Source organism: Salmo trutta, chromosome 35 (genome assembly GCF_901001165.1).
Source record: "Salmo trutta chromosome 35, fSalTru1.1, whole genome shotgun sequence".
In the NCBI taxonomy this organism is placed as follows: domain Eukaryota; kingdom Metazoa; phylum Chordata; class Actinopteri; order Salmoniformes; family Salmonidae; genus Salmo; species Salmo trutta.
The window spans coordinates 37,902,335-37,927,933 of NC_042991.1; the positions used below are offsets into that span (position 1 = coordinate 37,902,335).

The 25,599-nt window shown below is 43.1% G+C and overlaps 1 protein-coding gene across 1 annotated transcript; it reads right to left on the bottom strand.

Annotated features, from left to right (window-relative positions):
• Positions 1–1,291: 1,291 nt before the first annotated feature.
• On the bottom strand, positions 1,292–24,241 carry LOC115175166 (uncharacterized). Its single transcript, XM_029734398.1, has 4 exons — positions 24,007–24,241; positions 17,202–17,474; positions 12,705–12,949; positions 1,292–3,140 (listed from the first exon to the last, which is right to left on the bottom strand). The coding sequence occupies exons 2-4, from the start codon at positions 17,449–17,451 to the stop codon at positions 3,021–3,023; spliced, it is 615 nt and encodes a 204-aa protein (XP_029590258.1). The 5' UTR covers positions 17,452–17,474; positions 24,007–24,241; the 3' UTR covers positions 1,292–3,020.
• Positions 24,242–25,599: the final 1,358 nt, after the last annotated feature.

Consider the following 25,599-nt stretch of genomic DNA (forward strand, 5'->3'; position numbering starts at 1 on the left):
CACACACACACACACACACAGCTTAGTGAGAGGAGACACATGGCTATTAGTCCGTCTGTCCTCTCGACCCACAGGCCCAGCTAACACACAAATGGCACCCTATTCCCTACATAGTGTATTACTTTTGATCAGAACCCTATGCACTATATAGGGAATAGGGTGCCATTTGGGATTCTAACACACACAGTACTGTTACTGACTGTCCTGGCCCGACTGTTCCATCAACTAGGAGGAGAAGAAACTGTACACATCCGCATAGCTATACAGTAGCACTGAGTGAAAATAGACAAAAATAAATTAAAATAAATTACTTTTGAAAAGGAACGTAAAAAAAGTGTCAAAAGAAAACTATTGTGGAAAAGGCCAGGGAGTAGTTGATGATTGAACGAGGGAGGAGTTGTAATGACAGAAAGAGAGAGAGAGAGAGATGGCTGAGAGAGAGAGCGAGAGAGATGGCTGAGAGAGAGAGCGAGAGAGATGGCTGAGACAGAGAGAGCGAGAGAGATGGCTGAGACAGAGAGAGAGCGAGAGAGATGGCTGAGAGAGAGAGCGAGAGAGATGGCTGAGAGAGAGAGCGAGAGAGATGGCTGAGACAGAGATGGCTGAGACAGAGATGGCTGAGTGAGAGAGAGAGAGAGAGAGAGAGAGAGAGAGAGAGAGAGAGAAATAGATGGCTGAGAGAGAGACTACTTTGACTGGCTCAGTGTTCGGTGGTTTGCAGAAAACTTTTTGGCATTACGTGCTTTCAAAGAGACCGGTCTCTCTTTCTGAGCCAAAGGGTACAACTTTCTCTTTCCCTGGTCTTGTCATCTTCCTTGTTTCGAGATGTTTTAAATATTCAAATGTATTGTGAAATGTCAAAACAGAACAGCATCTGTGGTGAAATCTGACATTATAACCTTCTGTCAATGACATCACAGATAACCATCAAAGAACATGGATGCATCCCAAATGACACACTATTCTCCATGGGCTCTGGTTAAAAAGTAGAGCACTATATATACGTAGGGAACAAGGTGCCATTTGGGACTTATAGGAACAGAAACAATAGTCTGTTGATCAGGTGACGTCACGTGGGAAGAGGATGTTCTATAAATCAACAGTACAACACATGCAAACCTTGTTATTCTCATTAGGAATTTGCATATGCGCATGATGTTAAAGTAGAACAGAAACACTCATTAAGGAAGGCCTCGAATGACTCGGCAACTACTCCCTGAAAAAGACAAGTACATAAAAAAAAATTATAATAATTTTAAACCCATCAATGTCGTCATTAATTACATTCATATTATAATTTAGTCTTTTTTTTTTTTTTTTTTTTTACATTAGATTCGAAATCCTGTCTTCTGTTGATATTATCATTTTTAAAACCACTTTTACATTTTTTTTACTCAAATAAGAACCAGTTCACTCAGTGGTCGTTGGTTTCATATTGAAATGCTGCATTAAATCAAAATGCTGACACAAATTGGATTCTATGGGACTTTCTGAAATCCTCAGAACTAGTCTTTTAGGAGTAGACATGGTGGAGGTGAGAACTCACTAGAACTGAGCCCCACCTCCCCCCAGTAAAAACCAATGGTAGCACGGTGTCAGTGTGCATTGATAAATAAAATTTAAAAAACGACTTTGTACAAAACCTTTCTGGAAAAACAAAAAAAATGGGACAGTTTCATAATCCTCAACCCTTCAGTACCTAGACAGCTGGTCGACAGCGTTGTGTACATTCCTGTTGAACATATTTAGCCATACCAACACAGGAATACCATTTTCATTGTCTATTTCATGAAAACCATTTCAATTGTACCTGTGTTGATGCCAAAACAGATTCAGGCGAAGATAAAAGAGTAAGAGGTCACGGCTAGTTCAATCGAACTGAGTGACGTCATCAAATCTAAAGATGGCCGACATTGAACATCATTGATTGATTGAGTTCTTAGATATACAGTACGTTGTCTCATGCATGCAAATTGGATTGTAACTGCAATTAGATTCCTAAGGTTTCTTTAGTGCCTTCCAAACTGGTTCATCTATACAGTATTGCTCCAATCGTTGATTGTACAACATTTGTCTTTGCTGCCTCACCCCCCCCCCCCCCCCAGCAGACCCATAGGGTAACAAGAGACTACCACTTCTATCGTCACAGGGTCTGTTGTTTGTGATTGTCAATCCTGCCAGATAAAGAAATCCTGAAAAACTCTGACAGAGAAAAGATTGGATTTATCAAAAACTTGTCCTCAACTTTGACAGACCTATATATGCATCTTAGGATCTTTAAGAACACATAAATTAAATTATATATGCATTCATCCTGTTGATAAAAAAAATAAAAAAAATAAAAACGGACCCATCATTCAGACTGAATCTTCCTCTCATTCAGACTGAATCTTAAAACCACTTCAGACTGAATTGCTGGTGGATGACACCATTGAAAGACATAAGATAAGACAACGGAGCTCAATCTACACCAGAGATCAACATGTCACGTACGCAGACAGCGCTCACCACTCGACAACCCCACCACAGAGTCATTAAAAATCACAACCATTTTGAAAATATAGACCAGTGTGAAACATCGAGTTACATGGAGTTTTGCTAGTTCAGAAAATACATTGGTAGTTTGTCAAGTTCGTGGTAGGGTGGGTGAGTAGAAGTTCACACCATAAAGTCTTCTCTTGAAGGGACCTCTCATCTATAAAAAAAAAAAAAAGTTGTATATTTTACAATTATTTTAGAAAATATCTCTGTGTTCTAACAGCATGGCTGAGAGAGAGAGAGAGAGAGAGAGAGAGAGCCGGAGAGATGGAGAGATGCTTCTAGTCTCCATCCAGCAGTGACCAGTTCTTCTCTTCTTCATCTTTGATTTAAAAAAAAATATGTAAAAAAAAAAAGGAATCCAAACCCGTGTTCCATCATACATCTAAAAGTCTGGTCCCTCGTTTTGGTCTGGGGGGGGGGCGAAATGAGGCCAGAAGAGGCCCTCTGAGACGGGTGGAGGGGTTTTGCGAGGTACTCCCTCATCTCTCCTGTCCTCTCGGACGGGGTATGGCGGGGGGCCCTCTGTTAAACAGGAAGCCATAGAGGGCCATTGTGAGACGAATCCAGACTGGCAGGACATCCCTCTGATGCCGCAGGAACTGTGAGGAAGACAAGAGAGCAGGAGGGAGATTAATATCAATCAATCAATCAATCAATCAGAATTAGTTCTATAGCTTTTTTTTTTTTTTTTTTTTTTTTTACAGCAACAGTTTTCACAAAGTGCCTTACTGTAACCCGTCCACCACCATAACCATCATCACAGACGTTACCATCAGCAACAAGTTATTGAAAACCACAAATGACACCGTCTGTGGTGCTTCCTGAGTTGAACATGACATCACGGCTGAGGTGAAACACTACAACCGGTGGTAAACCAGCCGTCTAGACCAGACAACACCGGAGCACGTCAGATATTTCCACATCACCACTTCTGTCTCAGTTACGCTCGGTGTGCAACATAACTGGGCTCCGTCACTAAGAGCTGTCTTAGAGCCTGCACGGAGTGAACAGGTTACTGTTCCCAATCCTCCTCCTCCTCCTCCTCCTCCTCCTCCTCCTCCCTCCTCCTCCTCCTCCTCCCTCCTCCCTCCTCCTCCTCCTCCCTCCCTCCCTCCTCCAGGAGCTGCATCTATCCCGCCACTAAAGCCTCTCTTCCTCCACTTCTTTCCCTCTCATCTCTGTTCAAGCGCATCTCCTGTTGGCTTTCTAACTGAAAAGCCAAGCTGGGTATTTCAGCAGGTTGCATAAGCATCAGTCAGTCACACTCTGTCTGTGTGTGTGTCTGTCTGTGTGTGTCTGTCTGTGTGTGTCTGTCTGTGTGTGTGTGTCTGTGTGTGTGTGTCTGTCTGTCTGTGTCCACAGAGTAGTAGGCAGTGTCTGTCTGTCTGTCTGTCTGTCTGTCTGTCTGTCTGTCTGTCTGTCTGTCTGTGTCCACAGAGTAGTAGGCAGTGTCTGTCTGTCTGTCTGTCTGTCTGTCTGTCTGTCTGTCTGTCTGTCTGTCTGTCTGTCTGTCTGTCTGTCTGTCTGTGTCCACAGAGTAGTAGGCAGTGTCTGTCTGTCTGTCTGTCTGTCTGTCTGTCTGTGTCCACAGAGTAGTAGGCAGTGTCTGTCTGTCTGTCTGTCTGTCTGTCTGTCTGTCTGTCTGTCTGTCTGTCTGTCTCCACAGAGTAGTAGGCAGTGTCTGTCTGTCTGTCTGTCTGTGTGTGTGTCTGTGTGTCTGTGTCCACAGAGTAGTAGGCAGTGTCTGTCTGTCTGTCTGTCTGTCTGTCTGTCTGTCTGTGTGTGTCTGTCCACAGAGTAGTAGGCAGTGTCTGTCTGTCTGTGTGTCTGTGTGTGTGTCTGTGTGTGTCTGTCTGTCTGTCTGTCCACAGAGTAGTAGGCAGACCGTCTCTCCACAGAGTAGTAGGCAGACCGTCTCTCCACAGAGTAGTAGGCAGACCGTCTCTCCACAGAGTAGTAGGCAGACCGTCTCTCTGCACAGACTGAAACCAGCGCAAATAAACACAACCCTAATTGAGCGTCTTAATGTTATGTTGCAGTGCCCATTTTACTCCCACTAGGCCAGTGGAGAAGGCTTTATTATTTAGACCACTGGATTACAATAAGTACATTTTTGATGCCATTTCAAAATCTTATGTAACAATGGGTGTACATTTTTTCCCAGAATGCAAGTCTCTGAGCGGAAAATGGGTGTACATTTTTTCCCAGAATTCAAGAAAAGGGATGGATTCCAGAGCAGGCATTTGTCCCTCAGATACAGAAAGTATTCACACCCTACCCAAAACAACACAGAATCACGAAGTGAAAACATGTTTTAAAGAATTTTTTGGGAAAATTTTCAGAAAATGAAATACAGAATTATCTAATTTACATAAGTATTCACACCCCTGAGTCAATACATGTTAGAATCATCTGTGGCATCGATTACAGCTGTGAGTCTTTCTGGGTAAGTTTCTAAGAGCTTTGCACATCTGGATCGTACAATATTTGCACACTATTCTTACAACAACAACAAAAAATTATTCAAGCTATATGTTAAGTTGGTTGTTGATCATTGCTAGACAGCCATTTTCAAGTCTTGCCATAGATTTTCATGCCAATTCAAGTCAAAACTGCAACTCGGCCACTCAGGAACATTCAATGTCGTCTTGGTAAGCAACTCCAGTGTAGATTTGGCCTTGTGTTTTAGGTTATTGTCCTGCTGAAAAGGTGAATTTGCCTCCCAGTGTCTGTTGGAAAACAGACTGAACCAGGTTTTCTTCTAGGATTTTGCCTGTGCTTAGCTCCATTCTGTTTCTTTTTATTTAAGAAAATGAATGAAATACCCATAACATGATGCAGCCATCACCATGCTTGGTTCTCAGTTTTGTGTTGGATTTGCCCCAAACATGACACTTTGTATTCAGGACATGAAGTTAATTTCTTTGCCACATTGTTTTTGCAGTTTTACTTTAGTGCCTTGTTGCAAACAGGATGTATGTTTTGAAATATATTTTTTATTTTGTACAAGCTTCCTTCTTTTCACTCTGTCATTTAGCTTAGTATTGTGAAGTAACTACAATGTTGTTGATCCATCCTCAGTTTTCTCCTATCACAGCCATTCAACTCTGGAACTGTTTTAAAGTCGCCATTGGCATCATGCTGAAATCCCTGAGCGGTTTCCTTCCTCTCCGGCAACTGAGTTAGGAAGGACACCTGTATATTTGTAATGACTGGGTGTATTGATACACCATCCAACGTGTAATTAATAACTTTACCATGCTCAAAGGGATATTCAATGTCTGCTTTGTTTTTTTTGTTTTTTTTACCCATCTACCAATAGGAGCCCTTCTTTGCGAGGCATTGGAAAACCTCCCTGGTCTTTGTGGTTGAACCTGTGTTTGAAATTCACTGCTCGACTGAGGGACCTTACAGATACATTGTATGTGTTGGGGTACAGAGATCACGCAGTCATTAAAAAATAATGTTAAAACACTATTATTGCACAGAGTGAGTCCATGCAACTTATTATGTGACTTGTTAAGCACATTTTTACTCCTGAACTTATTTAGGTTTGACATAACAAAGGCGTTGAATACTTATTTGCTCAAGAAATTTCAGTTTTCAATTTTGAATTGATTTGTAATTTTTTTTTTTAGAAAAACATAATTCCACTTGGACATTATGGGGTATTGTGTGTAGGCCAGTGACACACAATCTCATTTTAATCCATTTTAAATTCAGGCTGTAAAACACAACAAAAATGTGGAAAAAGTCAAGAGTAAAATAACATAAAAGTCCAATACTTTTTGAAGGTACTGTATTTGTTGTATAATGGGGGTTTTGGACAGTGCTTTCTTGACAGGAACAACAGTGAAGTGCTTCATTTAAAAAAAAATCGGTCACACAAATAGAATAAGGACTTGGTTACGGCTCTCCTAAAAACAGATGGGTAACACCTAAACCTCAAACTCCCTGACCCTACCTCTTTACCTCCCCTGGTCACCTCATCAAAAATGAGTCGTTTTTTTTTATACCTCCTTTATTTAACTAGTTATTATTTACAATGACAGTCCTACCGGGGAAAAGTGGGTTAACTGCCTTGTTCAGGGGAAGAACGACAGATTTGTTATCTCGTCAGCTCGGGGATTCAACCCAGCAAGTTTTTGGTTACTAGCCCAACGCTCTAACCACTAGGCTACCTGCCAAGTTAGATATTATATGCACGACAGACAGAGACAGACTTGACAGCTAATTGAGCTAAACATTAGCTCACACAGCCTCATGTCATGTGGAAGTGTGTGACAAGAGGCCACAGTGAGAAATCTGACACAGAAACATTGTGGATGTCACGTGTGCTGAGCAGCAGATCCTCTGTGTTTCAACACTACTACGACAGGCTTTGTGTTGACAATATTATCAGATCATTCCAAATAAAAACAACTGTCTCTGCTGTCTCTTCTAGATAAAAGACCCTCTTATCTCTCTCTCTCTGTCACACACACAGACACAGACACACAGACACAAATCCAGTCAGTGGGGGTAGTGAGTGAGAGTAATCGTCACGTTACTGGCAGTATCTGTAGCTAGCGAGCCACAGCTCTATTTTTAGTTCCGCTTATAAAAAACAGCCGGCACAGATCTACCCAGACTCAGAAGTAGCTCTCACACGCTGAACACTACACGTCCTCCGTATCTCTTTGTCTAGTCGAACTCTCGCTCTCCCAAACTACCAGCCACGACTGATACTCAGTCAGCCACACCTCACCTTAGCAAACAGACCCCATGCACGGCCTAATAATTACACCACAGATAAGGGGTACCCCTCCCAGGGTTTTATTCATTAACAGAGGAATGTTTAAAAAAAAGAAGAAAAAAAAGAGTTGAACTGAGTTATTTTTCAAGTGGACACTAGTACCTACCCACCGCCCCATTGTGTAAATTTGCTTCTATGAAACTATGCAAATGATTCCCTCGCTCTCTCCCTCCCCCCATAGAGGTGACTACGCTGTAATGAGTGTAGTGTGTTAGCAGAGACAGTATAGTGTGTTAGCAGAGACAGTAGAGACAGTGCAGTGTGTTAGCAGAGACAGTGCAGTGTGTTAGCAGAGACAGTGCAGTGTGTTAGCAGAGACAGTGCAGTGTGTTAGCAGAGACAGTATAGTGTGTTAGCAGAGACAGTATAGTGTGTTAGCAGAGACAGTATAGTGTGTTAGCAGAGACAGTACAGTGTGTTAGCAGAGACAGTGCAGTGTGTTAGCAGAGACAGTGCAGTGTGTTAGCAGAGACAGTGCAGTGTGTTAGCAGAGACAGTGCAGTGTGTTAGCAGAGACAGTGCAGTGTGTTAGCAGAGACAGTGCAGTGTGTTAGCAGAGACAGTGCAGTGTGTTAGCAGAGACAGTGTAGTGTGTTAGCAGAGACAGTGTAGTGTGTTAGCAGAGACAGTGTAGTGTGTTAGCAGAGACAGTAAATAAGTTAAATAAAAATGTGCATATAGATCAACAGAGTGAAGCTTGTAGTAAACCTTACAATAGCGGACATCTTGTGGTAACATGATATCCTCGCCGGTCCCCATTCACAAGGTGGCGCGAGCAAAGTTTTTTAATTTTTGTATTTTAATTTTGTGAAAACAAGGAAGAGTCACCTTCCCTTGCTAGTAGTAGCTAGCTGGCAGCCTGGCTAAAAACATAGCAAGTTAGCTAGCCTTCTTAGTTTACCACATCTCCATTTTATTTATTTAACTAGGTCAGTTAAGAACAAATTCTTATTTACAATGACGGCCTACACCGGCGAAACCCGGACGACGCTGGGCCAATTGTGCGCCGCCCTACGGGACTCCCAATCACGTCCGGTTGTGATACATGATTCCATGTGAAATAATCAGATTGATATTTAAAAAATAAATAAATAAAAATATATATATACATACCCTTGCCTGTGTGTGTATGTATGTATGTATGTATATACATACCCTTGCCTAATATATATATATATATATGTAACCTAAAACATTATCCCAGTTGGATCCCAGTTGGATATGCTACTTGTGTATTCATTCCCATATCAGCTAAAAATTAGAACGTCACCATGTTTTGGTCACAGAGAAAAAAAAAGTGCTAGTCGGTTACAGCAGGTTCTACCATTTCACAACAGCCTGTAACTAAAGCCCGACGGATTTATCAGTTGACCCGATATTAAAAAAAAAAAAATCAGCCGATATTAGTCTTTTAGCGATGTATTTGTATCAGTGTTTAATCCATTAAAAAGGACCGATATAAAATGCGGAGAAAACATTCTGCAAAAAAATAAAAAAATAAATTTAAAAAAAAAAGCTGTTCATAGAATGACGTTTTCCTTGCATTTCATAATTTGTCCTTTACATGGCTATTAAGTCCATCTTGCCTTGGCTCGCTACACTAAGACTGGACATTACCACCGGGCCAACGCGACTACACCGGTCAGAGAGGAGAGTGAACTACTGTGGTCTGGCGCCGGCCCTGTGGTCTGGCGCCGGCCCTGTGGTCTGGCGCCGGCCCTGCTGATGGGTACACAACTCGTTTTATAGCCCACAATTGGTGTAACGGCCTGGTATTCCGGGCTCTATTGTCCCTCGAATCACTCTGACATCAATGCAAATGAAATCGAAAATTCACATCAAACACTTCATGAGTGAGGACGCAGCAGAAAAGCCAATTGTTTTGCTATTTTATTACCCGGAGCTACAGAGAAAGGGAGAGAGAGAGGCATAGAGCGAGTGGGGAGCGGCCGACTGTGTAAATGTGTGGGAGTGGGAGCGCTGGAGACAGGCACAGACTGGGAGAGAGAGAAAACAACCACTGCATGTTAACTCACCCAAGTAGAGACTTACCAGTTATTTATCATCCTATCTAATTAAAAAAAAGTACCTGTCTTGACTGCATCAAACCAGAGAGAAGAAAGCTAGATAAGATAGCTAGCTAACTAACTAGGCTAATTCAGGCTACATGACAAAAGCTTCTCCCTGTCCGACAAAAAAACACAATTCAAATGTTTAAGATATGACCGCATCGGTCCATGAACACCAAACCGATCCAAATGTACACCGAACAACAATATAAAACGCAACATGCAACAATTTCAAAGAATATACTGAGTTACAGTTCATATAAGCAAGTCAGTCAATTGAAATAAATTAGCTTATGCCTGCCCATACCATAACCCCACAACTTTGACATCAGCAAACCGCTCGCCCACACGACACGCTTTCTGCCCGGTACAGTTGAAACTGGGATTCATTAATGAAGAGCACACTTCTGCCAGCGTTCCAGTGGCCAAGACCCTGGTGAGGACGACGAGCACGCAGATGAGCTTCCCTGAGACGGTTTCTGACAGTTGTACAGAACTTCTTCGGTTGTGCAAACCCACAGTTTCATCAGCTGTTCGGTGGCCGGTCTCAGACGATCCCGCAGGGGAAGAAATCGGATGTGGAGGTCCTGTTCTGGCGTGGATACACGTGGTCTGAGGTTGTGAAGCCGGTTGGACGCGCTGCCAAATTCCCTAAAACGATATTGGAGGCGGCTTATGGTAGAAAAATTACCATTCATTTTTACGGCAAAAGGTCTGGTGGACATTCCTGCAGTCAGCATGCCAATTGCACACTCCCTCAAAACTTGAGATATCTGTGGCATTGTGTTGTGTGACAAAACTGTACATTATAGCGTTGGCCTTATATTGTCCCCAGCACAAGGTTCACTTGTGTAATGATCATGCCGTTTAATCACCTTCTTGATATGCCACACCTGACAGGTGGATGGATTATCTTGGCAAAGGAAAAATGCTCACTAAACAGGGATGTAAACTAGTTTTGTGCACCACATTTTGAGAGACAATAAACTTTCTAGATTTACTGCCGGTTGTGTTTATGTGTCAGAAACAGAAAACACAATGCTTCTTTTGTCTGTCACCAAAGACCGGCTAGCGGGCTAGGAGACTCACGGTGTTTACTGTAGCATGCTGCCGCTGCGTCGCTGTACCGCTGCCAGTAACACTAAACTGGTTCTAGTTTCTTACAGTCAAATTATAGGAGTAGTAAAACATTATAATCTTTTATTTCAACTCACTTCACATGTTACGTTTTATATTTTTTTGGTTCGGTGTAGCATGTGGCATGCATCGGTTCAAAATCAGATTTACTCAAAATGTTTTGCTTGTTTTACATTTCGTTCTACCTTCTGAAAACGTCTCATATTTTGTGACAACTGGTGCATCCACTACTTCAGTGGTTGATGTCTAGTCTCCCTTATGGGCTCAGATCAGGTGCCTACATAGTACATACATCCTTCAAGAAACACACAAACACACGTCAGTGTTGTGTTCATCAATGATTGTCTAGTATAGCCTCCATGATTCATATCATCGATTGGACAGTCCATTTTGTTTATATGTTTTCTATGTGTGTTTTTTTTTTTAAATGGTAAATGACTAGGTGATATGGTAGTTCAATTTCCATTGTATTTTTGAGATAAACGTCAGTTTCAACTGAGAACAAGTGTTTATTATTATTTTTTTACACAACAGTCAGCTCAGAGATGGCCCAGCTCAGAGAGATCCAGCTCAGACAGATCCAGCTCAGAGAGGGCCCAGCTCAGAGAGGGCCCAGCTCAGAGAGATGTTAATGTAGAATGGAACATTAATGTGTTTATGCATCGAATCATATCGCATCAAACTGAATCGATTCATCCTCTAATCAAATCGAACCCAAATCGTTTCAAACTAAAACATATAGTTCCAGTATCGTATCCCATGTATCTAGATAAGTATTGAATCGTCTTGATAGGGGAAGACACCCATCCCTAGTTGTTGAAATTGTTAACAATCTAAGGCGGTGTTGTGGGGGGGCTGGGTTGTTTTGAGATGGTCATACAATGGATAATTTAGCTATTTGATTTTGAATTTCACAATCCCTTTTAGGTGTAAAAATATATGTATTTGATAAAATATTCTATGGGCAACAAGCCCATAGAAACGCACATAAATAGCAAAAGACAGTCAAAAAATGAATCATAAGGAAGGTTTTGAAGTGTCTGTCCTAAATCTAAACCGCTATAGGCCGATGTAGTGGACTGAGATGCAGCCAATGTAGTAGATTGAGATGCAGCCAATGTAGTGGATTGAGATGCAGCCAATGTAGTGGATTGAGATGCAGCCAATGTAGTGGACTGAGATGCAGCCAATGTAGTAGACTGAGATGCAGCCAATGTAGTAGATTGAGATGCAGCCAATGTAGTAGATTGAGATGCAGCCAATGTAGTAGATTGAGATGCAGCCAATGTAGTAGATTGAGATGCAGCCAATGTAGTAGATTGAGATGCAGCCAATGTAGTAGACTGAGATGCAGCCAATGTAGTAGACTGAGATGCAGCCAATGTAGTAGACTGAGATGCAGCCAATGTAGTGGACTGAGATGCAGCCAATGTAGTAGATTGAGATGCAGCCAATGTAGTAGATTGAGATGCAGCCAATGTAGTGGATTGAGATGCAGCCAATGCAAAAAAGCAGATATATGTCTATCTTAAATTGATGGATTTTGATGGGCGGGGGGGGGGGGGTTTGTAAAATTATTTTACTTAGATTGACGCACCGGTGCTTCAATAGACTCTTACGGATTTTTAACCTGTCTACTCCCCGTTCATTTATACTGATTGAACAGGTGTCATCAATAAGGGATCGTAGCTTTTACCTGGTCAGTCTACGTCTTGGAAAGAGCAGCCGTTTCTAATGTTTATTGTACTTCAGAAGTGTAAATAAAAATCGCCTTTTTCAAATGTAAATAATAATACTTTATGAATTCTGTGAGCAGGCGCCATCGTCTAGCATATCTGCTTGGTAATTTGTGGTGTTGGGTTGGGGGGGGGGGGGGGAATGGTTCCACTGAATGGTTCTAGCCCAGAATGTGGTTGAATCAGCGACAAAGCTCTATTTTTAAGCAGGCTTATTTGTGGCCACCCCAGTTGGCAAAATGTTGTGACTTTTCTTTTCACTGTGAATTGTTTTATTTTAATTAGGCAAATAAGTTAAGAACAAATTCTTATTTACAATGACGGCCTAGAAAAATCCACAAGCCAGAGCAGTCTGGCAGTGGGTGGCCCCAGCACCATACCCAACCAAACACGCAGACACACAGTTAGTTAACCTTTGACCCTTACCAGTTGAACATGGTCCTGGTGGAACTGGTCTCCGATCTCCCGGAGCTTACGTCCGATCCTGACCTCCGTGCTATCCGCCGTGCTATCCTCCACCCGCTCTTCATCTAGTCTCTCCTCCATTCTCCTCCTCTCCTCCTCATCATCATCGTCCTCTCTCCTACCCTCCCCCACATCGTTCTGCCTCTCTCCCTGATCGTCCATAGGTTCAAACTGAGCTGGGAAGTGCAAACAGAATCCAGCATTGCCTGTGGGAAGAAAAATGAATATTGTTCAGTTGTTTTATAATGGCATGGGGCTGGATTTAGCCTCTGATTCACCTTTGGTTAGTGAGATATTTGGTTGACCCAAGGATAATAAACCAAAGCGTTTTGCAATTGGGTATAATAATGATTTTGGGGAGAAGGGTTTAAGGAGACAACAGATCTCTCCCTCTTTGACTTTTTGAAGTGGACAAATTAGTATGGGCCTTGATTTAGAAATGGCCCTTGACTCTGGTCTCATGACAAGCAGCTAAACTTTCTAGATTTACCGGTGGTTGTGTTTATGTGCCAGAAACAGAAAACACAATGCTTCTTTTGTCTGTCACCAAAGACCGGCTGGAGGGCTAGGTGACTCACGGTGTTTACATTAGCATGCTGCCGCTGCGTCGCTGTACCTCTGCCAGTAACACTAAACTGGTTCTAGTTTCTTACAGTCAAATTATAGGAGTAGTAAAACATTAGACACTCCCTCGATACGAGCGTGTCAGTAGCAACTCAAACATATTAAAAAGACAAACCAACAACAAGCTTAATGACGCCCCCAGCCGAGGTTGGTTTAGTCACCGGCCACGACACGCTCTACCTGCCATCATCAACGTCAAAGTCATTAAGAAAACAATTATCTTTGTGTAATAAAAATAGATCTGTATGTTCCTTAGTGCACAGATAGGGATGGACAGGAACATAAAGAGATGGAGAAGGCAGGAGCTGGTTGTCAAAGCACTACACTGGATGTCGGTGAGAAGGGGTAAAGGTCACACACAACAACAAAAAAAGACCAAAAAATATATATACAAATAAAGCGTCTAACGACAAGTCAGGGGTCATAATAATTGCTGCCTGCTGGTTAGAACAGTAGGCTGTGTTTACGTGTCTGAACTTTGACCCAGACGTTGAGAACAAATAGTCACCTCTCATTGGTCTGATAAACTGGCGGAAAGTCACGACCGTGTTACTCAACGGTTTTACGCTGTTAGAGTGATGTCACCCTGACGACATGACGTCACAGCACACAACCTTCTATTGAAATGTGCGTGTGTGTGTGTGTGTATTTTCCAGCCTCCGCCTGTTTTAATCTCCTGAATGATATACTGTAAGAATGTGTATGAAACATGTAAAAAGCCATGAGATGACAACCTCTACTGTGACAGTGTAGAACAGCTAGATGTTATGTTGAAAACTGTCCCGATGCTTTGGTCTAGTGGAAAACCCCCGAGTCACAATACACTAAACCAACACTACACCTGTCATCTGGTCAGATCTAACCACACTAAACCACACTAAACCAACACTACACCTGTCCTCTGGTCAGATCTAAACACACTAAACCAACACTACACCTGTCCTCTGGTCAGATCTAACCACACTAAACCACACTAAACCAACACTACACCTGTTCTCTGGTCAGATCTAACCACACTACACTACATTAACCAACACTACACCTGTTCTCTGGTCAGATCTAACCACACTAAACCACACTAAACCAACACTACACCTGTTCTCTGGTCAGATCTAACCACACTAAACCACACTAAACCAACACTACACCTGTTCTCTGGTCAGATCTAACCACACTACACTACGTTAACCAACACTACACCTGTTCTCTGGTCAGATCTAACCACACTAAACCAACACTATAACTGTCCTCTAGTCAGATCTAACCACACTACACTAAACCAACACTACACCTGTCCTCTGGTCAGACCTAACCACACTACACTACACTACACTAAACCAACACTACAACTGTCCTCTAGTCAGACCTAACTACACTACACTAAACCAACACTACAACTGTTCTCTGGTCAGATCTAACCACACTAAACTAACACTACACCTGTCCTCTGGTCAGATCTAACCACACTACACTAAACCAACACTACACTACACTAAACCAACACTATAACTGTTCTCTAGTCAGATCTAACCACACTACACCACACTAAACCAACACTACACCTGTCCTCTGGTCAGACCTAACCACACTACACTAAACCAACACTACAACTGTTCTCTGGTCAGACCTAACCACACTAAACCAACACTACAACTGTCCTCTGGTCAGACCTAACCACACTACACTAAACCAACACTACAACTGTTCTCTGGTCAGACCTAACCACACTAAACCAACACTACACCTGTCCTCTGGTCAGACCTAACTACACTACACTAAACCAACACTACAACTGTTCTCTGGTCAGACCTAACCACACTACACTAAACCAACACTACAACTGTTCTCTGGTCAGACCTAACCACACTAAACCAACACTACAACTGTTCTCTGGTCAGACCTAACCACACTACACTAAACCAACACTATAACTGTCCTCTGGTCAGATCTAACCACACTAAACCAACACTATAACTGTCCTCTGGTCAGACCTAACCACACTACACTAAACCAACACTACAACTGTCCTCTGGTCAGATCTAACCACACTACACTAAACCAACACTACAACTGTTCTCTGGTCAGACCTAACCACACTACACTAAACCAACACTACAACTGTCCTCTGGTCAGACCTAACCACACTACACTAAACCAACACTACAACTGTCCTCTAGTCAGACCTAACTACACTACACTAAACCAACACTACAACTGTTCTCTGGTCAGATCTAACCACACTAAACTAACACTACACCTGTCCTCTGGTCAGATCTAACCACACTACACTAAACCAACACTACACTACACTAAACCAACACTATAACTGTTCTCTAGTCAGATCTAACCACACTACACCACACTAAACCAACACTACACCTGTCCTCTGGTCAGACCTAACCACACTACACTAAACCAACACTACAACTGTCCTCTGGTCAGACCTAACCACACTACACTAAACCAACACTACAACTGTTCTCTGGTCAGACCTAACCACACTAAACCAACACTACACCTGTCCTCTGGTCAGACCTAACTACACTACACTAAACCAACACTACAACTGTTCTCTGGTCAGACCTAACCACACTACACTAAACCAACACTACAACTGTTCTCTGGTCAGACCTAACCACACTAAACCAACACTACAACTGTTCTCTGGTCAGACCTAACCACACTACACTAAACCAACACTATAACTGTCCTCTGGTCAGATCTAACCACACTAAACCAACACTATAACTGTCCTCTGGTCAGACCTAACCACACTACACTAAACCAACACTACAACTGTCCTCTGGTCAGATCTAACCACACTACACTAAACCAACACTATAACTGTCCTCTAGTCAGACCTAACTACACTACACCACACTAAACCAACACTACACCTGTCCTCTGGTCAGACCTAACCACACTACACTAAACCAACACTACAACTGTCCTCTAGTCAGACCTAACCACACTACACTAAACCAACACTACAACTGTCCTCTAGTCAGATCTAACCACACTAAACCAACACTACACCTGTCCTCTGGTCAGACCTAACCACACTACACTAAACCAACACTATAACTGTCCTCTAGTCAGATCTAACCACACTAAACCAACACTATAACTGTCCTCTAGTCAGATCTAACCACACTAAACCAACACTATAACTGTCCTCTGGTCAGACCTGAGTTCAAATACACTGCAAACACTGTGTTTGATTCATGCATTTGAAATACACTGAGTATACCAAACATTAGGAACACCTTCCTAACATTGAGTTGGACCTCCCTCCTCCCCCACCCCTTTTTGTCCTCAGAACAGCCTCAATTAGTCAGGTCATGGACTCTACAAGGTGTCGAAAGTGTTCCACAGGGATGCTGGCCCATGTTGACTCTACTGCTTCCCACAGTTGTGTCCAGTTGGCTGGATGTCCTTTGGGTGGTGGACCATTCTTGATACACACAGGAAAACTGTTGAGTGTTAAAAACCCAGCAGCGTTGTAGTTCTTGACACAAACTAGTACACCTGGCACCTACTACCATACCCCGTTCAAAGGCACATAAATCTTTTGTCTTGCCCATACATACATAATCCATGTCTCAATTGTTTCAAGGCTTAAAAATCCTTCTTTAACCCGTCTCCTCCCCCTTCATCTACACTGATTGAATTTTAACAGGTGACATCCATAAGAGATCATATCTTTCACCTGGTCAGTCTATGTCATGGAAAGAGCAGGTGTTCTTAATGTTTTTATACACTCAGTGTAGGTTTGATGATACATGTGTGAGGTAGTGGTTTCCTCTTCATGCTTTAAATATTTTATTTTTTTACCATGGAGCAGCATTCTGGCCTGGTGATTGTCCTGCACCCCACAGGGCAAAGTGTTGTTGTTGTGTCCCTCTGACCGTGGGACAATGGGTCCAGTCGACATCTGTGTAGACATGTCCTGGGTGTCCCCTCTGTCCCTGGTGTCTCTGGACCCTCTGCTGTCCCTGGTGTGGTACTTGATGTCCCTGAAGTGGGTGCCCCAGCACTGTGAGGCAGGATGCTGAAGAGACATGTCCTCTTCCTCATCATCCATTAGGAGCCTCAGCGGTAGTCTCCCTACAGGAAAGAGGAACACTTTAGGACAGGATGTGTGTGAGTGAGTGAGATAAAAGGTCCTTCTCCTCATCAATCAGGAGCCGCAGCGCTAGTCTCCCTACAAGAGAGACACATGGGGGGAACTTTAGTCTCTGTGACATGGGGGGAACTTTAGTCTCTGTGACATGGGGGGGAACTTTAGTCTCTATGACAGAGACATGGTGGGGGACTTTAGTCTCTGTGACAGAGACATGGGGGGGAACTTTAGTCTCTGTGACAGAGACATGGGGGGGAACTTTAGTCTCTATGACAGAGACATGGTGGGGGACTTTAGTCTCTGTGACAGAGACATGGGGGGGAACTTTAGTCTCTGTGACAGAGACATGGGGGGGAACTTTAGTCTCTGTGACAGAGACATGGGGGGGAACTTTAGTGTCTGTGACATGGGGGGGAACTTTAGTCTCTGTGACAGAGACATGGGGGGGACTTTAGTCTCTGTGACATGGGGGGGAACTTTAGTCTCTGTGACAGAGACATGGGGGGGGGACTTTAGTCTCTGTGACAGAGACATGGGGGGGAACTTTAGTCTCTGTGACAGAGACATGGTGGGGACGTTAGTCTCTGTGACATGGGGGGGAACTTTAGTCTCTGTGACAGAGACATGGGGGGAACTTTAGTCTCTGTGACATGGGGGGGAACTTTAGTCTCTGTGACAGAGACATGGGGGGGAACTTTAGTCTCTGTGGCAGAGACATGGGGGGAACTTTAGTCTCTGTGGCAGAGACATGGGGGAACTTTAGTCTCTGTGGCAGAGACATGGGGGGAACTTTAGTCTCTGTGGCAGAGACATGGGGGGAACTTTAGTCTCTGTGGCATGGGGGGGACTTTAGTCTCTGTGACAGAGACATGGGGGGGAACTTTAGTCTCTGTGGCAGAGACATGGGGGGAACTTTAGTCTCTGTGGCAGAGACATGGGGGGAACTTTAGTCTCTGTGGCAGAGACATGGGGGGAACTTTAGTCTCTGTGGCAGAGACATGGGGGGAACTTTAGTCTCTGTGGCATGGGGGGGACTTTAGTCTCTGTGACAGAGACATGGTGGGGACTTTGGTCTCTGTGACATGGGGGGAACTTTAGTCTCTGTGACAGAGACATGGGGGGAACTTTAGTATCTGTGACATGGGGGGTAACTTTAGTCTCTGTGGCAGAGACATGGGGGGGAACTTTAGTCTCTGTGGCAGAGACATGGGGGGGAACTTTAGTCTCTGTGACAGAGACATGGGGGGGAACTTTAGTCTCTGTGGCAGAGACATGGGGGGGAACTTTAGTCTCTGTGGCAGAGACATGGGGGGGAACTTTAGTCTCTGTGGCAGAGACATGGGGGGGGGGACTTTAGTCTCTGTGGCAGAGACATGGGGGGGACTTTAGTCTCTGTGGCAGAGACATGGGGGGGGACTTTAGATGGAGTTACTGTAAATCACGTGGAACATTACTTTGGCGACCAGCAATTCTTGATACATTTAAAAAAAAAAAAAAAGTCTCATTAGCAATCAAAGCATTAGTTATAAAAGAGCCGCTGAACTTCAGGAAAGTGGACGGAATTATTCATCAGTAGACATTCATAACAGGTGGTAATACCACACCACAATCACTTCAGTAGACATTCATAACAGGTGGTAATACCACACCACAATCACATCAAAACACACACACACTATTTCTCAAAGCCGGTTTAAAAATGAGCCTGATTCCTGGAGTTTGTGAGTTACCGTCACATCAGCGTCAGGAGGCAAGTATTCCCAGTGTATGGGGACCTAGCATAAGCCTGGAAAGGCTGCTCTCAATATGCCACCGCTCAATACACACACACACACACACACACACACACACACACACACACACACCCACCCACCCACCCACCCACCCACACACACACCCACCCTGTGTGAATTGAGCAGAGCTGTTCCTGATAAAAGTGTCAGCCAACAATAGAGTGCCAACAGATCTGGCCCACTTAACGCAACCTAATGCTACCTTCCCAGGGTGAAACCACAGTTCCTGCTGAAACTCCCAAGCGTCCGCCACACGAAAGCCACGAGCTTCATGGAGCGGAAAGAAAAAAACAAAACAAGTTTCACTGCACACGCCCTCGCTCTTTCCCTTTCCCTCTCCCCCCCCACCCCCCTATACAGTAGAAATTCCCATGAAATGTAGTGTAGATACATTTTTGCTCAAATGCATGTAATACCTGACGCTATTCCAGAAATGCATGGCCATGACATCTAGTCTTCAGGGTGACCAAGGTGGTTCCTAAACCGGCTTCTTAAAATGACTCTTTACATTTGGATACATGGACATCATGTTCTGGTCACTAACGACAACACTTAGACAGTGATATCATTTAAATTGTGTCTGTGAATAACATTTCAAATATATATTTCGCCACATTTTTTAGATTCTGTCATAAAGAGCACATGTTCAACTTCATAAAACAATTGTCCCCCCCCATCTTGTAAAATATATTCCAACATGAATACAAAAAAAAAATATGTTGAAATTGAAATGTATGGCAAACAAAAATAATTGGCCAAATCATATTGTAATGAATTTTAAAAAAAAATTAAAATATGATTTGGCCAATTATTATTGTTTGCCATACATTTAAATATATATATATATTTTTTTAATGCATGTCGGAATATATTTTACAAAACATTTCCAAATACATTATGATGATGAGCAGCCACACTGTGCAGTGTCTCACCTGGATATCTTTCTTTGGCAGGGTGGTGGCGCAGAGTTACCGCAATGCGTACGTAGGCAAATGATACCCGATGAAACACTACTAGGCACTTTACTATGGTATGCTACAGCAAGTGTAACTTCAGATACTATGAACATGATACAACTAGTAAGTCAACCACGCTGACAGTGAGCAGAAGGCTGGCACAGGGTTTCTCACACACACACACACACACACACACACACACATACACGCTGCCCATGCGACAGGCATGCCACAGGGGCTGAGACTGCAGAGGAGAGTAGTTCCCTCTGCTGTTCAATCTGTGCACTGGCTCTCTTCCACATCTCTCTCTCTTCCACCTCTCTCTCTCTCTTCCACCTCTCTCTCTCTGTGTCTTCCACCTCCCTCTCTCTCACCTCCCTCTCTGTCTTCCACCTCCCTCTCTCTCTCTCACCTCCCTCTCTGTCTTCCACCTCTCTCTCTCTCTGTCTTCCACCTCTCTCTCTCTCTGTCTTCCACCTCTCTCTCTCTCTCTCTCTCTCTCTGTCTTCCACCTCCCTCTCTCTCTCTGTCTTCCACCTCCCTCAATCCCACCTCCCTCTCTGTCTTCCACCTCTCTCTCTCCCCCTCTCTCCCTCCTCCCTCTCTCTCCCACCTACCTCCCTTTCTCTCTCTCTTCCACCTCTCTCTCTGTCTTCCACCTCTCTCTCTCTCCCTCTCTCTCCCTCTCTCTCCCTCTCTCTCCCTCTCTCTCCCTCCCTCTCCCTCCCTCTCTCTCCCACCTCCCTCTCCCACCTCTTTATTGCCAGAAGGTAAAGGCGCAAGGTGGGCTGTTTTCCACCTCCCTCTCCCTCCCACCCTCCCACCTCTCTCCCTCTCTCTCCCACCCTCCCACCTCCCTCTCCCACCTCTCTCCCTCCCCCACCTCTCTCCCTCCCATCTCCCTCCCATCTCCCTCCCTCTCTCCTCCCATCTCCCTCCCTCTTTCCTCCCATCCATCTCCCTCTCTCCTCCCATCTCCCTCCCTCTCTCCTCCCATCTCCCTCCCTCTCTCCCTCTCTCCCTCCCTCCCCCACCTCCCTCTCTCTCTCCCATCTCCCTCCCTCTCTCCCTCCCTCTCTCTCTCCCACCTCCCTCTCTCCCATCTCCCTCCCTCCCTCTCTCCCTCCCTCTCTCCCTCCCTCTCTCTCTCCCACCTCCCTCTCTCCCATCTCCCTCCCTCCCTCCCTCCCTCCCTCCCTCCCTCCCTCTCTCTCCCTCCCTCTCTCTCTCTCTCTCCCTCCCCCACCTCCCTCTCTCTCCCATCTCCCTCCCTCTCTCCCTCCCTCTCTCCCTCTCTCTCTCCCACCTCCCTCCCTCCCATCTCCCTCCCTCTCTCCCTCCCTCCCCCACCTCCCTCTCCCACCTCCCTCTCCCCCCTCTTTATTGCCAGAAGGTAAAGGCGCAAGGTGGGCTGTTTTCCAGGCTCCTGCTATTGTGACAGGCTATGGGAGAATGCGGTACTAGGCATCATTGGCACAGCACAGCCTGTCTAAATGTGTGTATTTTATAATTACCATGAAATTGGTTTGACATTTTTTTTTAATAATTCCTAATCATGTCTAATTATTGGATATTAAGTAGGTTACAATCTAAACAAAATGGCTTTTAAAAACGTTTTTTTTCTTCATAATTCAAAGTCATCCTCGAAATCAGGGTGAATTTGGGGGCATGTGGTGCCAGTCTGGGGAACCCCATTAGCCTACATTCATCTGTTGAGGCAACCTGGACTCAGGGGTAGACGTAACATAGTAAATGTATATCCGGGACGCTGAAATTAGTATGATATATGTGACGTTTCGTATGATATGTATTCATTTGTGAATGTCCATTATCCATTAAGTATTATATGTTACGAATTACAATTCGTAGGATATATTACTAATGGCAAATCGTATAATATGTTATGAATAATTTGGGAACGTACGATATGCTACGAATTCCAATTTGTTGTGGCTAATGTTAGCTAGGTGGCTAAAGCTAACATTAGCTAACATGCTAAATAGTTGCAAAGTAGCTAAAAAAAAGTAGTAAGTAGTTTCAAAGTTGCTAATTATATATAAAAAAATGCTAACGTTGACCGTGATAAGATTTGAACACGCAAACGTTGGCTAGACATTAGCGTTACATACCTAACCATCCATCCCAACGAACTACACTACTTATTGGATAGGGACAAGTATAACCACATTGACACATTGAACAAACAATCGTCTGATGCATTGCACTATAGTGTTTCTAGCTCCCGTCTTTAAAATGGACTTTAAATGAAAACATAACAATGAAAAATAAAATAAAATACACAATCAAACAATTATAATAAAAAGAACACATCATAGTTCATACATGATTGTACTGTTGGAGCTGTAGTAACAAGTTTTGGGGCGTTTCTTTTGAATGTACTAAAATATTCCAATAGTTTGTGTTCTTCTGATAGAATGTTCCATGCATGTTCTCCTCTGAAGGTAAAGGACTGGCCTATAGCGGTTTTTATATAGAGGGACCCTGCCGTTTCCCCTGGTGGACATTCCAGTCCTTTGCAGCTTCTGGTAAGGGACTTCACATTTGCAAATCTGATCAAGTGTTCAAAGCTTAGTACATTGTACTCGTTTCGTGATGTGACAGTGATGTGCTATGGGTCCAGTATTTTCAGCGCACTATATCGTACTAATTTGAGTGTCCCGAATTTATGTTTACCATGTTACGTATTTTAGTTGACGCTCTTATCCATAGTGACTTACAGGAGCAATTTAGGTTAAGTGACTTGCTCAAGGGCACATCAACAGATTCTCTCCCCCCCCCCTAGTCGGCTCAGATTCTCGAACCAAGCTCTTAACCGCGACGCGTCCTGCCGCCCAACATGTCTAGTCTATGAGACCAGGCTGGTCGAGGTTCGCCTGCCAAGCAGGCTGCCATGTGCCATCCCTCTCCAAGTAAACAAACCGTTTATGGTTCCGTGTGCGACGCAAACTGAAAATATGTTATAACGTGATACTGACGTACGATAAACATAGTGTGGTGTAAATGACCTATTGATTTAGCTTTGAACATTGTAGTGAAAACAATGAATGACAGTGAATGACTTGGGGCAGACTCTTGAAAGTACACACACACACACACACACACACACACACACACACACACACACACACAGCAATGGTTAATTATGAGGAAAACGTCATTAATTTATCCCGTGCCGCGAAATCATTCCCATCTCAATTTGATATCAGTCGCGCGAGTTGGGACGCTCAACGCCCTTGTTGTCGGGTTTTATTTGGCCTATCAATTACAGACATAAAACCAAAACATTCTTACTAAAATGTGAACCACAGCACAAAATGTAATCTAAAATCAGATTTTTCTAAACAACAGTGGTGTGTGGAAACAAGGCAAGGAGCAGAACAACTGAGCCGCACTTTCATTCTATTCACACTCAATCAATGAATGAATTATCAGCTAAATAGGCACATTTTCATTGATTCAAAAATGCATGAATTAAATCGTTGTTTCCGCTGCCTGGAGGCTATTTTACTGTAAACAGAAAGCGGTTGACAAACAATCCATCACACACACACACACACACACACACACACACACACACACACACACACACACACACACACACACAGAACCCGATGACCGGGCATGTTCACCGTATTTGTTTACAAACTGGGCGACCCGGCAGCGCACTGACAACTTAACTTCAACCAAAAATCTATAAATGTCATTTTATAACCAACACTACAAACTGAATCATATGTAGGACTCACCGCCAGTTAAGTAAGTTACTTCCGTTGTGATTGGTGGTATCTTGTCAACTTGCCGTTACTGATTCTCCAGAATTGAATAGAGCTCTGTATCCTTCAACCTCTTGCATTACAGTCTCTCAGATGAACGTTTGCAGTTTCTGTACAAGTGTTTTTTTCTCTCTCTCTCTCAAGTACCAGTGACAAATCGGTCCGCCCAGACAAGGCGAATAAAATATGGAAATAAATTCTCTTAAAGTCACAGTCCATCAATTTGTTGGTCTGCCTTCCCATCACGCAAAACCCATGCCAATAAAAACACGATTTCGTGATTTATTAGGTGTGAGTGTTGAAGACAAAGCACAACTCTAGCTTTCTTACATACTCATATTATTATTATTATTATTATTATTTATTTATTTAACCTTTATTTTACTAGGCAAGTCAGTTAAGAACAAATTCTTATTTACAATGATGGCCTAGGAACAGTGGGTTAACTGCCTTGTTCAGGGGCAGAACAACAGATTATTGTGGGGCTTGCAAAGCAAAATCTCCCACTTACATCTTCAACATACTTATTATTATTATTATTATTCTTTAGCACTCAACTCCTATATTGTTTAGGCTGAAATGTTTAACATTTGTTGATATCTTTTATACTTTTCAAGTTAGACATTTTTATTTTGTCCTTCATTTGGTCAATCTTCATTCACTTTCATGGCATTTCCTGTGGCTCAGTTGGTAGAGCATGGTTTTTGCAACGCCAGCGTGGTGTGTGCAACGCCAGGGTTGTGGGTTCGATTCCCACGGGGAGCCAGTACAAAAAAAATAAAAATACTACTGTAAGTCGCTCTGGATAAGAGCGTCTGCTAAATGACTAAAACGTAAAATGATTTCCTAGACATTCTAAAGCTCCCCGTTGTCACTTCCAACATTCCATTCACTGTAAATGCAATAATGCAACATGGACCACAAATCAGGGAACTCTGACCACTTGGCAACAACTTAAGACAACAAAGTTTGAGCAATACGACGTCTTCTTCTCCGCTATTCAAATACCGTCACGGAACAATCATATCTGCTACGGATCAAACGATACCGTTGTTTCCGTAACCGCGTCAACAAGTGTCTTAAACTTCATTTTTTTAACATAACATCACAAACATGTGATACTATGTGATGTTATGTTATGTAATGTTATGTAATGTTATGTTATGTAATGTTATGTTATGTAATGTTATGTAATGTAATGTTATGTTATGTAATGTTATGTAATGTAATGTTATGTTATGTTATGTGTTGTTATGTGATGCTGTGTGATGTCAGGAATGTTATGTGATGTTATGTAATGTTACGTAATGTGATACTATGTGATGGTATGTGATACTATGTGATGGTATGTGATGGTATGTGATGTGATGTAATGTTATGTTATGTGATGTTATGCTGTGTGATGTCGCGATGTCAGGAATGTTATGTTATGTAATGTTATGTTATGTAATGTTATGTGATGTGATGTAATGTTATGTGATGTGATGTAATGTTATGTAATGTTATGTAATGTTATGTGATGTTATGTGATGTAATGTGATGTGATGTGATGTAATGTTATGTAAT

Coding starts and splice junctions, on each gene's coding strand:
- LOC115175166 (XM_029734398.1), bottom strand. CDS start 17,451: ATGGATGATGAGGAAGAGGACATGTCTCTTCAGCATCCTGCCTCACAG. Junction 12,950..17,201: donor GGCCAGAATGCTGCTCCATG/GTAAAAAAATAA, acceptor TTCTTCCCACAG/GCAATGCTGGATTCTGTTTG. Junction 3,141..12,704: donor ACCAGGACCATGTTCAACTG/GTAAGGGTCAAA, acceptor TCTTCCTCACAG/TTCCTGCGGCATCAGAGGGA.